Source organism: Polyergus mexicanus, unplaced genomic scaffold (genome assembly GCF_030449975.1).
Source record: "Polyergus mexicanus isolate NDT 795.1 unplaced genomic scaffold, iyPolMexi1.0 SCAF_1, whole genome shotgun sequence".
Lineage (NCBI taxonomy): Eukaryota > Metazoa > Arthropoda > Insecta > Hymenoptera > Formicidae > Polyergus > Polyergus mexicanus.
The window spans coordinates 12,686,183-12,699,458 of NW_027223321.1; the positions used below are offsets into that span (position 1 = coordinate 12,686,183).

At 30.5% G+C, this 13,276-nt stretch overlaps 3 protein-coding genes across 4 annotated transcripts in view; 1 reads left to right on the plus strand and 2 right to left on the minus strand.

Moving 5' to 3' along the window:
• LOC138935837 (ribosomal protein S6 kinase beta-1) lies at positions 1-7,393 on the minus strand. 2 transcript variants are annotated; one of them, XM_070300682.1, is made up of 14 exons: positions 7,130-7,388; positions 6,737-6,890; positions 6,078-6,473; positions 5,912-5,946; positions 5,591-5,783; positions 4,981-5,064; positions 4,649-4,782; positions 4,512-4,574; positions 4,257-4,385; positions 4,081-4,171; positions 3,869-3,985; positions 3,371-3,610; positions 3,057-3,238; positions 2-2,927 (listed from the first exon to the last, which is right to left on the minus strand). In XM_070300682.1, the coding sequence occupies exons 3-14, from the start codon at positions 6,165-6,167 to the stop codon at positions 2,870-2,872; spliced, it is 1,416 nt and encodes a 471-aa protein (XP_070156783.1). In that variant the 5' UTR covers positions 6,168-6,473; positions 6,737-6,890; positions 7,130-7,388; the 3' UTR covers positions 2-2,869. The 2 variants fall into 2 exon arrangements, with proteins under 2 accessions (XP_070156774.1, XP_070156783.1); XM_070300673.1 differs by having other exon boundaries at positions 1-3,238; positions 7,130-7,393.
• LOC138935865 (thioredoxin domain-containing protein 17) lies at positions 7,037-8,287 on the plus strand. The gene is made up of 3 exons (XM_070300736.1): positions 7,037-7,373; positions 7,731-7,812; positions 8,020-8,287. The coding sequence occupies exons 1-3, from the start codon at positions 7,229-7,231 to the stop codon at positions 8,171-8,173; spliced, it is 381 nt and encodes a 126-aa protein (XP_070156837.1). The 5' UTR covers positions 7,037-7,228; the 3' UTR covers positions 8,174-8,287.
• LOC138935844 (SEC14-like protein 2) overlaps positions 8,239-13,276 on the minus strand; it is a 12,146-nt gene continuing 7,108 nt past the window's right edge. Inside the window, exons 4-11 of the mRNA XM_070300695.1 lie at positions 12,947-12,990; positions 11,609-11,726; positions 10,374-10,583; positions 10,157-10,237; positions 9,566-9,765; positions 9,016-9,158; positions 8,790-8,944; positions 8,239-8,709 (exon numbers count right to left, since the gene is read on the minus strand). Of these exons, the coding sequence (XP_070156796.1) occupies positions 8,597-8,709; positions 8,790-8,944; positions 9,016-9,158; positions 9,566-9,765; positions 10,157-10,237; positions 10,374-10,583; positions 11,609-11,726; positions 12,947-12,990 (1,064 nt within the window). The 3' untranslated portion in view covers positions 8,239-8,596. The remainder of the gene's footprint in view (positions 8,710-8,789; positions 8,945-9,015; positions 9,159-9,565; positions 9,766-10,156; positions 10,238-10,373; positions 10,584-11,608; positions 11,727-12,946; positions 12,991-13,276) is intronic.

Here is a 13,276-nt window from a genome sequence, read left to right on the forward strand (position 1 = left end):
TCACAAATTGTTATTTATTTATTTATAGAGGATTACAAATCATAATAGTGATAAGTTAATCTTGAGAGTCTACATTTAATCTTAACTGGAAGCATATAAATCATTCAGTTTTCTGCCTATATTTTGGCTAGACTTCGTTACATATCATTCGATGATATTTTACGGGGGTTTCTTAAATAACTAATATATTTCATATTGCAAATAAATATGTATGTTTCGTTTACGCAGTATATATAAAACTAATTATCAAGTTATTCATTTTCCTATCGAGTTATTGGGCTGAATCGGCAAATCGATTTCTAACAATGTCAGTTCTCGTTATACCGTCTTTGTACTGAATATCCGTCAGCTAAAATAATCAAAGATGCGCAAATAACGGCATTTCTATGTGAGAATTATGTATATTATCGTGCAGAAATTACATTTATGTTGCAAAAATCATACACATACATATGATTACCATTGAATTCTTGGCTAGCGCATCAGAATTGAGCGTGGAATATAAGAAATTTCTGTCTCTACGTTATAATAATAATTAAAACAATAATAATAAAGGGTAATTTCTTCCCTATAGCAAAATAATCAGCACCAAAGTTTCCTTGAGAGCACGTCAAACAAGTTATGAGAATCTATCTACAAAGTTCTCTCATTTGGACGCACTCTCGATCTTTCTGGCTTGTAACAAATGCCCCGACTTCGAAACAAGACTTGTTATGTGAAATTCCGGTGGAAGCAACAATACGCGTATACAATTGTACGAGGCAGTGAGTAGCGATTTTCACATATTTTCTGGCATGCTTTAATTTTTAATTTAAAGCGAATCTTAGGTAACAGTTTATATAGCAGCTTTTGGTATTTATCAAAATCTGACAGTGGGTAACTTAGGATGTAATTGGTATCTCTTTTTTACGTATAGTAAATTTCAGTACACGCACCATTGAGTGTATGTAATATACATATTCAAATAGCGTCTTGACAACTCTGTAGGCACAATCCCGATTTAACATTGAAAATACATGTCTTTTCGAATACATACATGAAAACCGACTGAAATTTTCATTGTCTCTCTCTGAATTCATATTTCCCTCATAGTATAATACAGCTGTAGGGTAACATGGTTTCATAATGTATATTATACACGCTTACTTATGTAGAGATAGTCGAAATGCAACTTATCTACGAGACAATGTTTTCAGGTGGAGAAAAAATATTTGAAAGGAAGAAAGAGATGTCAGGCAATGTTACATCTCGACTATGGTATTCGTTATAAATAATTAAAAGATATATTTGCCGGCTAGAGCATGGCCTATTGAACACTTGGGTACTTCGGAGCTTTCATGAGCAACTTTTACAGTCACTCTTGCTTATGTCTATTTTTTTTACTGTTCTGTAATTAAAATCATTATCTATATACATTTTATATACGTATACATTAATGTACGTAACACAAGAACAAGTACAAAATACTCATTCGGATGGAAAGTCAATGTTTCGCAGTAACATTGTTACCATGGTAACTTGCTCTCATCTTGTACCAGTCTGACTTTTCAGAGATCTAATATCAATATCTTACATTGAGAACAACTTGTCATGGAGCTAGGAATATAAATCTATATCTGTGTATACAATATTTTTTGTCTTCGCTTTCAAATCACAGAATGATAATGATTTATCTTACTCAAAGACATTTATATAAATTAAATTTTTAATAATTATATTATTTATAAAAAAATTGATAATTAAACATTTAATAATTTAATTATTATTAATTGTTTAAAATAATTTTAATATTTTAATTATTAATAATTTCTTTATGAAAAAGTTATAGAGAATGACAACGTTCTTCTCATTCTAAAATATTGATAATTACAGTATATGACTATTTAACAGAATGTTTTTTCTAGAGAATATAAAGTATGTTGTAATTAAATTTGCAATAGGAACTTTTTCATTGTGTAAATGCAATTCCATTATACCTCTTATATATTTCATCTCTTTATATTATTATTATTTAGGCGAACTATTTTTTATTGCCATGGAAACGTTATTACTGCTGAAAATATTTTCCACAGATGATATAAGAGAAATATTTTCTCCTAACAGACAATAGTATATATAGAACGAACCTGGAGCGGCGGAGCGGTTGTGGTAGCATCTTTCAAGTTTTCTTGTCAAGAGTAATTAACGTTAATCGTTAAATTGTAATTGGGAGCATAGTTGTAAATATATAAAATAAGTTTATATTATAGAGAGACATATATATACTGTTATATATAAATTTTCAATGTAAAAATATTATCAAGGTTAAGTCTTTAGCATCTAATAATTATACAGCTTCTTACGTCTCAAGCATATTATGGTTGAACATTCCCAAGTTTTTAAAAGCTTATTTTAATTAAACCACAGTACAAATTACGATATTATACGAATAATAACACGATTGCTGCATCAATAGTAATACTTATAAAAATTCATGTATGAATAATCAAATGCAAGACATATTTTTTACTAAATTTCTTATATAAAAAAAATTGGGAAACATAATCTGTATTATGTAATTATGTAACATATGCTTCCTTGTAGATTATTTTCAAACTTATTCAATAAAATTGCAACTACTCAGAGCGCTACCAGATAACTGCTGCGTCGCTGTTAAATTATATAATAACTTTTTTTATTCAAACAAAATATACAAATATAAAAAAAAATATATTAGCTAAATGTGTAACTGCTGGATATCCAAGTAAAGTAATAATGGATATTGAATCCATTCCCTAACTATTCCCTCTAAATTATAAAACCCCTCCCTGAGCATTATGAATATCCAGCAGTTGGACAGAAATGCTATCTACTAGTCTGATAGCAATGGTTAGCCTATCTCAATCATCTCTGTATCTTCCATATTGCTGTGGCCAACTCCACCATGCCTAAAAAATTATTGTCCATACTATTTTTAACTCGAAGACTTTATGTAAGACCTATTACAAAGTCCTACGTATAGAAAAAATATTATCGATAATATATATTGTAAGAACTTAAAATTTTTATATTCTAACCTGTGATTCGGCAAATGCGTAGTGTGAAGATGGAAATGCGTTGTCCGAGGCGAAAAACCGCGCGAAGATGCTTTACGAGGACTTCTGGCTTTTATAACTCGTGGCTGCGACACAGTAGTTAGGTACCGTGATTGTTGTGAATACACATCCTCCAATATGCTTGGTGCTACATATGTAAATCCCTGAAAAAATGTTTGCATTATTAAAACACAATCGAATGTGACTGGTTCATGTGGATGGTTGATTATATATATATATATTTGTGTGTGTATATATATATATATATATATATACAATTAAAAAGAAAAACTCACCTGGAATACTCTATTAGCCGATTCGCTTAAAGTGCATTCTACTGGCGAATCTATTGGTGCTGAAGCGGTAAATTTTTTATCAAATTGCGATACGTCGTCTTCACTAGCCAATATTGGTTTAAAAGGAGGTTCTAATTTTCGAGATATAACATCATCCCAACTGATATGTTTGAAAAATTTGTGTGCTTTTATTTGTTCGCCATCCAATGAGCCAGACCCCAATCTTTGTGCAACTGGTCTCTATAAAAGTCAATTATATATCTATATAATAATTAAAAAAATTATATACGTGTTTTGTTTAATGAAAAGATCTATACATGATATACAAGTATTAAGATAAGATTTGTTATCAAAACATCTTTTTTAACACAGGATTATTTGTTTAAATTAAATGTACATTAATCAATAATGTAATAAATAATGTAATTAATTAATAAAATCTAAATCTACAATAATCAATAAAATAATATAATTAATCATCAGTTTATGAATACTAACTTTTAATAATTTCCGAAGAAGGTCTTTGGCATCGGGTGTTAGATATGGTGGAAGAATCAATTTACCACGTAGAATTTTGTCAATCGTTTTCTTTCTGTTATCCGAGGTAAATGGTGGCTGAAAAATTTGATAATGCCAAATAATACTGTGCAATTAAGCACAGCACTATTTAATTTTACGTATGTGCTTATATATGTAATGATTATACATACAAGTCCTGTAAGCATGTCATACATTAAAGTCCCCAAACTCCACCAATCCACTGCTTTCCCATGTCCATTTCTTGTTAAGATTTCAGGTGCCCTTGAATAAAAAATAATGTTACACAATCAGTATAGATTATATAATCACAATATTTCTAAATTATTAGTTATTCGACACTCCTTACATGTACTCAATAGTACCACAGAATGTATGAGTTAGGGCACCTTCCTGTATATGTTCCTTACACAATCCAAAATCAGTTAACTTAATATGTCCTTCTGAATCCAATAAAACATTTTCCGGTTTTAAATCTCTAAAATTATTCATTACAAGAATTATTAATTCAATGCTACATACAAAAGTAAACAAATATATCTTGGTAACTCTTGACACATAACACATGACATATACAATTTATTAGAAAGAAAATATGCAGTACCTATATATAATTCCTTGCAAGTGGAGATGTTGCAAAGCCAATGTAATTTCACATAAATAAAAGCTGTAAAACAAGTAAAAGACAATGATATACATGTTTATGAAATATATTTTAAAATGCATTTATAATTCACTTACCGTGCGGCATCTTCCAAAAAAACTCCTTCATCATCTAATTGCCGAAATAGTTCACCGCCACACATATATTCCAATATCAGATATAATTTGTCACCAGTTTGGAATGCGTATTTAAGATCTACGATAAAAGGATGCTGCCAGAAGCAAGCATCAATATACAAATTGATATAATAAGTATAGAGAAGTTAATAAAAAATTAATTTCTGTTAAAATTTATCTAAAAGATATTAGTTTATAAATTATTTAAGTTAATATTGATAAAGATCTTTTCTCTCTAGCATTTGAAAGATTATACATACAATTAAATTTTTTAGCAGGTAGAAATAACTAACCTTTACAGACTCCAAAATATTTCTTTCAGTTTTAGTGTGATCTGTATCTTTCTGATTTCTTATAATTGAAGCTTTGCGCAGTACCTGTTGAAATAGTACACACAAATATTTTAGATAACTGAAGAAAAGTTACGCAAAAAAATAATATGTATATATGTGTATTTAAAATATATATATATATATATATATATATATATATATGTATGTGTACATAAAGACTAATGTATTATCATTCTAAAGATAAAATTATAAAAACTAATTGAATTTATTTCATAATAATTGGAAAATTTATATAAAATTTTTAATAGATATGTTCAAATTATTAAAACACGCTTTATAAATGTCATATAAATATGCAAATACAATAAATGCTCATCGAGTAATAAGAAAAATATGAAATGCAAAATTGTATAATTTTTGTACAGTATTATGTAATAAGGTATATGAAATAATGAAATATCTCTTTCTCTCTCTCTCTTTCTCTTAAATTTTCGATGCTATTGCAATTCTTTATTTAAAAGAGCAAATATTTTTTTTTTTTTTTTTTTTTTTTTTTTACAGACATGATACTCTGGAGTAATAGATAATGTGCGTAAACAGATTTCTATACCTTCATAGCAAAAATCGTGCCACTGTCATTTCCTGTTACTTTGCGTACTTGGAAGACTTTGCCGTAACCGCCTTTCCCGATAACTTTGCACAACTCGAAATCCTGCGGTCCGACCTTCTCGCGTTCGCGGTTGACATTTTGCTCGCATATCGGCACCGCTTCCACGCTTCCGACGTCGGAATTGTCGGACGAACTGTGAAAAATCGTAAGTAAAAATATCGTCTCTCGTGAGTTGCAAAATATATCAAAGGGGAATGAGAGGATCCATAGGTGACCGCGTGCTCTCGCAACGCGAGACACGCACGCGGCTTCTTTACTCACTTTGCAATCTCACTCGGATCGGCATCGCCCTCCTCCTGCGACAGAAAAACAGATGCGGCGTTAAAAGCGTTCACGTTTTATCGCCCGCGATATTAATACGAGGAGTTGGACGGAGGATCGGGATTTTCGGGACTGAGGAAAGTCGCGTGAAGAAATCGAGCCTTACCGCGCCGAACTCGATGACATCGTCGTCGTCCGACTCGTCTCTTTGCAGCAGCCCAGCGTCCTGTAGCTCGAAGTCGAAGATCGCTGACATCGTGTTAGCGCGATTAATGTGTTGACGTTGCTGGCCGCGAAAAGTGTCAATCTTGCGCGTCGAACGTGCTCGTCAATTGATTCGTACAAATCAGCGGAACAGTTTAGCACGAGCGTACGAACGTTACGTCAAGTTAAGTTACTCTCGTTCACTCTTCGCTCTCGTTCGCGGAATGTGCAATGCCGGATTCGCCAGAACGGTTTTGTCGCAGCCACGCCGACGAGATGGGGGAAGCGTGATTCACCAATCACGTCACGTCTCCCACGCTATGATTCTACGCGGCAATTTTGAATCTGTCGCATGCTACTTTGGAACAAAAGAAATCTTTTCTTCGGAAGAGTAACTCGTAAATAACGATTTTCGTACAAATTTTCGTACGCTATATAATAAATATATATTTTTATGCATCTAATGATAAATGAAGATTTTAATCATATTTTTATATTTTTCACGTACTTGCGCTTCTATCAATTTTTTATTGCAATTTATCGTTACACTCTTGTATCTATGAAATGCATAATTTATTAAATGTACTAAATAGATTAAATTTATTGCGCTTCGAATATTACCTTTGAAAAGTGCCTTGTCGATATTTATTTCATATTTTTTCAGAATCTTTTGTTTAGATCAGCTTTGTGTTCTCTCTCTCTCTCTCTCTCTCTCTCTCTCTCTCTCTCTCTCTCTCTCTCTTTGTTTCGAAGAGGTATATCCTATGTCGAATTCCTGGAACGTGAACATGTCATGTGCTCGAATAAAGATCACTGAGCAACACGCGAAGTATCTATACATATACATACAATACTAACGGATGTGTAATTTTGCGAAATCATGATCACGATTAGATATATCGAATTTTATTCGAGCGAGAGATCTTTGCTCTCAACAAGGGAATTATTAAGAACAGGATTTATCGATATTATCGATAGAATTTATGAAATATTATCGGAATATGCGACACATACACAATATGCTCCGACGATAAAGAATTTCACGCACTTTTCACTTGCCACTTGTCACCCATCTTTCTAGCGAGTCCGATCAGTGAGCGCGATTTGTCAAAGATGGTGCGGCGTCTTCATCTGCAAGGATATGAAAGTTTTCTCAAATATGTAGACGATCTGGGAACCGCGGAACAAGTGTATGTACTTTACACCGGCACGAAGCTATTTGATACCGGTAAAAGCTGGTGTCCGGATTGCGTGGAAGGTGAGTGAATCTTACACAAGGATGCCTACATAACCTACATTTCTTGTGCATACATATTTCTATTACTATCATTAATCACATACATGTGTCAAAAATATCGGCGATGTTCAGATTCTGACAAATAGACAAATGTTGTATGATTGAACAATGGAAATAAAAATATTCCATTTGGGATGCATCTCTCGAAAGTAAACTTATCAGTATTATTGGTTTTGGAATAAATTTTTTGTTTGTTTATTGATCACAAATTTTGCGCTAAAATATAAAGCTTATCATTACTGTTACATACAAAAAAAAAAAAGAAAGCATAAACATATTATTATTGTTATAGCGAGATTTTACTTAATTTCATTTCAGCTGATCCATTTATTGAACAAGGTTTTGAAACGGCACCTGAAGGATCACAATTAGTAATAGTGGAGGTTGGGGACAGATCATTGTAAGTAAATAAGATGTTTTACTTTTATACTTTTGCAACTATTATTTTTAGATAAATTACTGTAAATATCTTTATACAGTAATAACTGCATTAATTATATAATTGTATTTACTAATAACTGCATAAAATTATATGATAAAAAGCTAGATAAAAAAAAGAAAAGTTATAAGACAAAAGCTCTAGAATATTTTTTGTATGTTATCCTAGTTGGAAGGATCGTGATTGTCCATTCAGAACAAATCCTATTATCAAATTGAAAGTCTTGCCAACTCTAATTAAATGGAATACTGAAAAACGTTTAGAGGGTGATCAGTTGCTAAAACCTGAACTTATTGATATGTTAATCACAGAAGATGATTAAGTATAATACATTTTTTGTATTTTATATAAAAAGTATATTGTACATATCACGTGAATTATAAATATTCTATGTAAACATTACACCCATATATTTTTCCATTATCCAGCTTTAAAGAAACGAATATTAAATTATTGTGCTTTATGTGTGCATATTTTAATTACTATTGATGCAATAAAGATCAATTTAATTTTTTAAATAACAACGAATTATGATATCAATGAATTACATGATTGTGGTTTTAAATCTATAAATTTTAAAAGAGATTTAAACCTTCAAATTTTTTTGGATTTATATCGCGATACCTATAATATTAATATTCGTTCGCGAAATCTTATTTAGCCTAATCTATTAGAAAAACTGTGTCCTATAAAATTATAAGTATAACTATAATTGTAAATTTCTTAATATAAAACCAGTTTGGAACTATGCAATCGGTGCCATTTTCTTTATATCTTCCGTCGGTGGTAACACACGTACGGAATAGTGAACTTTCTTATTCCTCAAAAAACTGTAAGTATTATCGAAGACGATGGAATCTAAAACAAATAAATTTATATAGATGACATCTCCTTCGTTGTTATTGTTATTCATTCTAGTGCTCCAACAATGAGCTTACAGGTAGCCGGATCTTCGCAGGTCAATATCCCTATTTCGTCCAATTGATGGGATGCGACTCTTCGAATAGGTATAACTTCTGTCTGCGTACCATTTGCGATGTCCTTCTTTAAAATTCCAAACTTAATGTCGTGACCTTCGCTTCGGAATTCCCAGCTACACAAAGACGAGTCACAAGGTTGATTTGAAAAAAAGTTGAAAATGCAATCTTGATAAGGAAAATTTACCTTAAAATGGAGCCTTTTTCGAGTGTGGAGATATCGAATTCTAGCTTTTTACCTTTTCGAACGGTAACGGTAGTATAATCGTCGTTTGATTTATCCATATTGTTGATATACATTTCTTTAGGTATCTTACCACCTTGACAAATCTGACAACAATCTCAATTATCATTCTCTGAGATGAAATATGTAATAAATTAATAATATTTTACATTTAAAGAAGTTTTTTTTTTTTTTTTTTTTAATGCATTTTATATAAAGCAAATGAAATGCAAGAGTTAATGGTAAAATTAAATTTTTTGATAATTCTAGATTTTATTTTCCTTTAATATAAATTTAAGTAAGGATACTAAAGTTCTTAATAAGTTGAATATATTTTATAATATATCCTAATGTTTCAGATTAATTAGTAATTTATATACACCCATACATATTATGTGTATGTGTGTGTGTATGTATATATTATTATTATTATTAATTTAAATATTATTAATAAATCATTCCGATGTGAATCATGCATAATTTCAAGAGAAAGTTTGATCAATTAAAATATTACCTTCGAAGTTAATCTCGGATTGCCGTCTGGGTCGCATAATGTTCCACCGAAATGAGCGGGTAACTGGTCCTTTGGAATGACCTTCAGTATCACCGCTTGCCATTTGGACGGGTCGGCTTTATAAATTTGTATTTTCGATAATGTATATTCATTCATAAACTTCTTGGTAATGGAAAATGCAAAAGCAAAAACTCTTGGAGCTGTAAAAATATTTTTAAATTCATTTTTTTTTCTTCTTTTACACCATAAATTAACTCCAAAATTGATCGATTTGAAGAAAAATTACATCGTGAAATATAAAAATATTTTATTAAAATTACAATATATTATTTTAGAAATTAATTGCTAATATATCGCTAGCATAAGCCGTGAGGTAAATTTTTTAATTCTTATCATGCCGATTCAAGCGTAAAATATAAAACAAAATTTAAAAGGCATGTAAGAAAGTATTAAAATATTTTTTAGATTTTCGTTGCGAGCGATTTTGTTTTCTTTCTCTTGATCGATAATACGTGAAAATCTATCTACATCTGTTCATTATAAACTGTATATAGCTAATCGTATATTACTAATCGTCTCTGTTGAACCTACCGTTGATGATAAAGCATGTTTTTAGAATTTCGGGATAATTTGCTTCGTACATTTGAATAAGTGTTAGGACCAATTCGCCAGCTGTAACATAAAGGAGCGATGACAATATCATAAGATAACAATAGAAGAGAAAGTTGTTATGTACAATAGAAAATAACGTGAGACTGTGCATCGAAAAATTTCCGAAGCATATCCGGTTTTACCTTAAATATTTTACCTGGTCTCCATAAATATTGCTTAAGATTAAATCCGTCCATATCGAAAATGACGGTTAGTTGATTTGCAACCTGTCCGTGCTTCTTGGATTGTTCTCTAGCTAGTTTCAAGTATTGATCCAAAATTTTTATCGTAACTTTGACATATTCCTGCGGAGTTATCACGTGTAATATTCCGTATATATCCATTCCGGCAAACGGTACGATGATAACTGCAATAATTTATTTTTTATACACGTATACACTTATTTTTCCGTTCTCTCAAAGTTTGTTTTTTATTTTATTTTTATATATCTCTAAATTCAAACGAACATGTAAAATGTAAATATTTATAATTAGTGCTAAGAATCTAAATAATATACAATGCAATATATATAATTTAACCAAAATTTAGGTGGAATCATTATAATAATAATCTTGTTACTTTTACAAGGATTCTTTTAGAATTAATATTTAAAAATTGTTTTTAAAATCTACGATCGAGTAGAAACTTGTTTAATTTGCAATGGAATAGAAAATTGTTTAACAATTTTTATTCTCTATTTTCGAATAAGAAATTATTCTTTTCGTTAGGAAGCTACAAATGTTTAAACGTTTATCTCGTTTATAACAATCAAAAGGATTAATTCGAAAAATGATAATATATGATGATGCATCTCGAAGCAACAGCCATGCTCTTTCCATGCGTATATATACAATATTTCTTATAGAGAAAAGTATACTGGTTGAAAGTAAGAAGGAGACCTTGACCGGATTCTTTACCAAAATATTGAAACTTGTTGCGTTCCACGCTCTTAAACATGTTGATCTTTATATTTACTACCAAGTCGAACCAGCCGCATAAGCGGCCAGGAGCAGACTTTTATTTTTCCGCAGTCGTATCCATATGTTTATAAATGTATCATATCTGACGAATATTTTCATTATAATTATAATATATCGATGACATCCAAGTAAATTTGTCAGTAAATTTTTTATATATTTAATATGTCTTTCGATGATTTATGTGTGAATTTTTTTTGCACAATAAAATCTTTTAAATTATTGGTCCGATCAGAGTTATTATACTTGTTTCATAATAACGTTATAATAATGTTATAAATATCGACAATTATACTAGTTACAATATAATAACGTAAATTGATAAATAACAATATAATTTAAAACAATTTGTGGATTTGTGTGATATTTAAAAATTAATATGATCTTGATTATAATAAAATTAAAAAGATCTTACCTGGTGCACCATCTTTATCGAATCCGCTTAATCCATAAGGGAAGTAAGACTTTACTATTGGAGGAAGATCCCATTCAGATAAATTATCAGCATCCCATTGTTTCCGCCAATCTAAAGACTACGAATAAATTTTTTTTTTTTTCCATAATATGTTTATCGTTAATTGATTATCACAGAAGTACGTGAAATTAAACGATACAAATGAAGATTATGAAAATTATCGATGAAACTTGATAGGAATTATGAGTCTGACACGGTATAAGTTTTTCTGAATATTTTTTACAATTTATTTATACTTAATGATTTCGTAATGACAGGGTTTCACGCAGGATAGAAAGTGAAAAAGAGTGTAATTTCCTGTACGAAGAGATTACTATAGATGAGACTAGCCACTTTGCATTATGTACCCACGGTTTTCAATCATCGTGAAACTTGTCTAAACGAGAATCGAGATGGTGACTTTGAACATGCTTCAAGGAATCGCCTCATTACTTTCGACTCACAAAATAGCATGTACAGAGAACGACTTTCTATTTCGCATAAAACATCTTCCAGAACAAAAAAGCGAAACCGTCGACAGCGATTTATAATCTTCAACATCTGACATCTGAGTGTCCGGAAGAGAGTCCTTTCATTTATTTATTCACACGTAAATTAGCTATAATTATTTTACACAAACTGATTTGGTTACTATTTAAAAAAAAATATTATTATATCTCTTGCATTGTCAAATATTATTTTACGAAAGAACAATCTATTAAGTTATATGTTACATTACTAAACATGTTTATTGTTAATGAATTATTTGTAAAAGGAAATTTAATTTGTAATTCATTTATCTTTATTCAATTTACAGTACTTTTGGAATAATTATATTTATTGTTAAGGATTAAACTTCGAGATAACTTAAATAATCTTATTAGAATAATGTTTAATTTGGGAAACGGATGAAGGTTTCTCATCAACATGCAACAAATAGAATCTTGAAGGGGCAGCGAGCCGTAACGTGGCTCGCGCTATGTTTACGCCCGCCGCATTAATATTTAATGGCTTGCGAATAATACGCGAGATAGAGAAATTTAAAAGGCTCGGTGACCGGAACGTGTTTCACCAGACTTTCTCAATTGGATTCGCCTGTGTTTTGTACAAAGCGAATGCTAAACCTAATCCGTGAACGAGGATTAAATACGTAATCGACACCTAGTGACCGTGTAACGTAAAATGTACGTCTTGTTTACTACGTAATATGTAGGATATGATGTATAAAGTAAGATATTATATGAGACACATATGATCATAAGATCCATAAATTAGATATGTTCTGACATGATTACTTACATCTCTCAACATTTTTTCCGCCGCAGTAGGATCCCATTTTCTCGCTAAAAAATAAATATAAATTTTAGAATGAGGAGTCGCGCTGAATCATGTGTAAAAAGATATTTCTATATATCGATAATACATATTTTTCAATAAAACTTGATATTATACAAATGTGATAGCATATTAAAATCGATAAGTAGAATTTTCATTAGTCATTTTAGATATAAAATCACTACATTTTAAATGAGATTTAAATCTCATTATCAGTTAAATGCAGTTGCTGATCGTCTAAACTTGCGTCAAGAGATTTTTAATCGTTCGATAATAAAATACGTTACGTAGTTT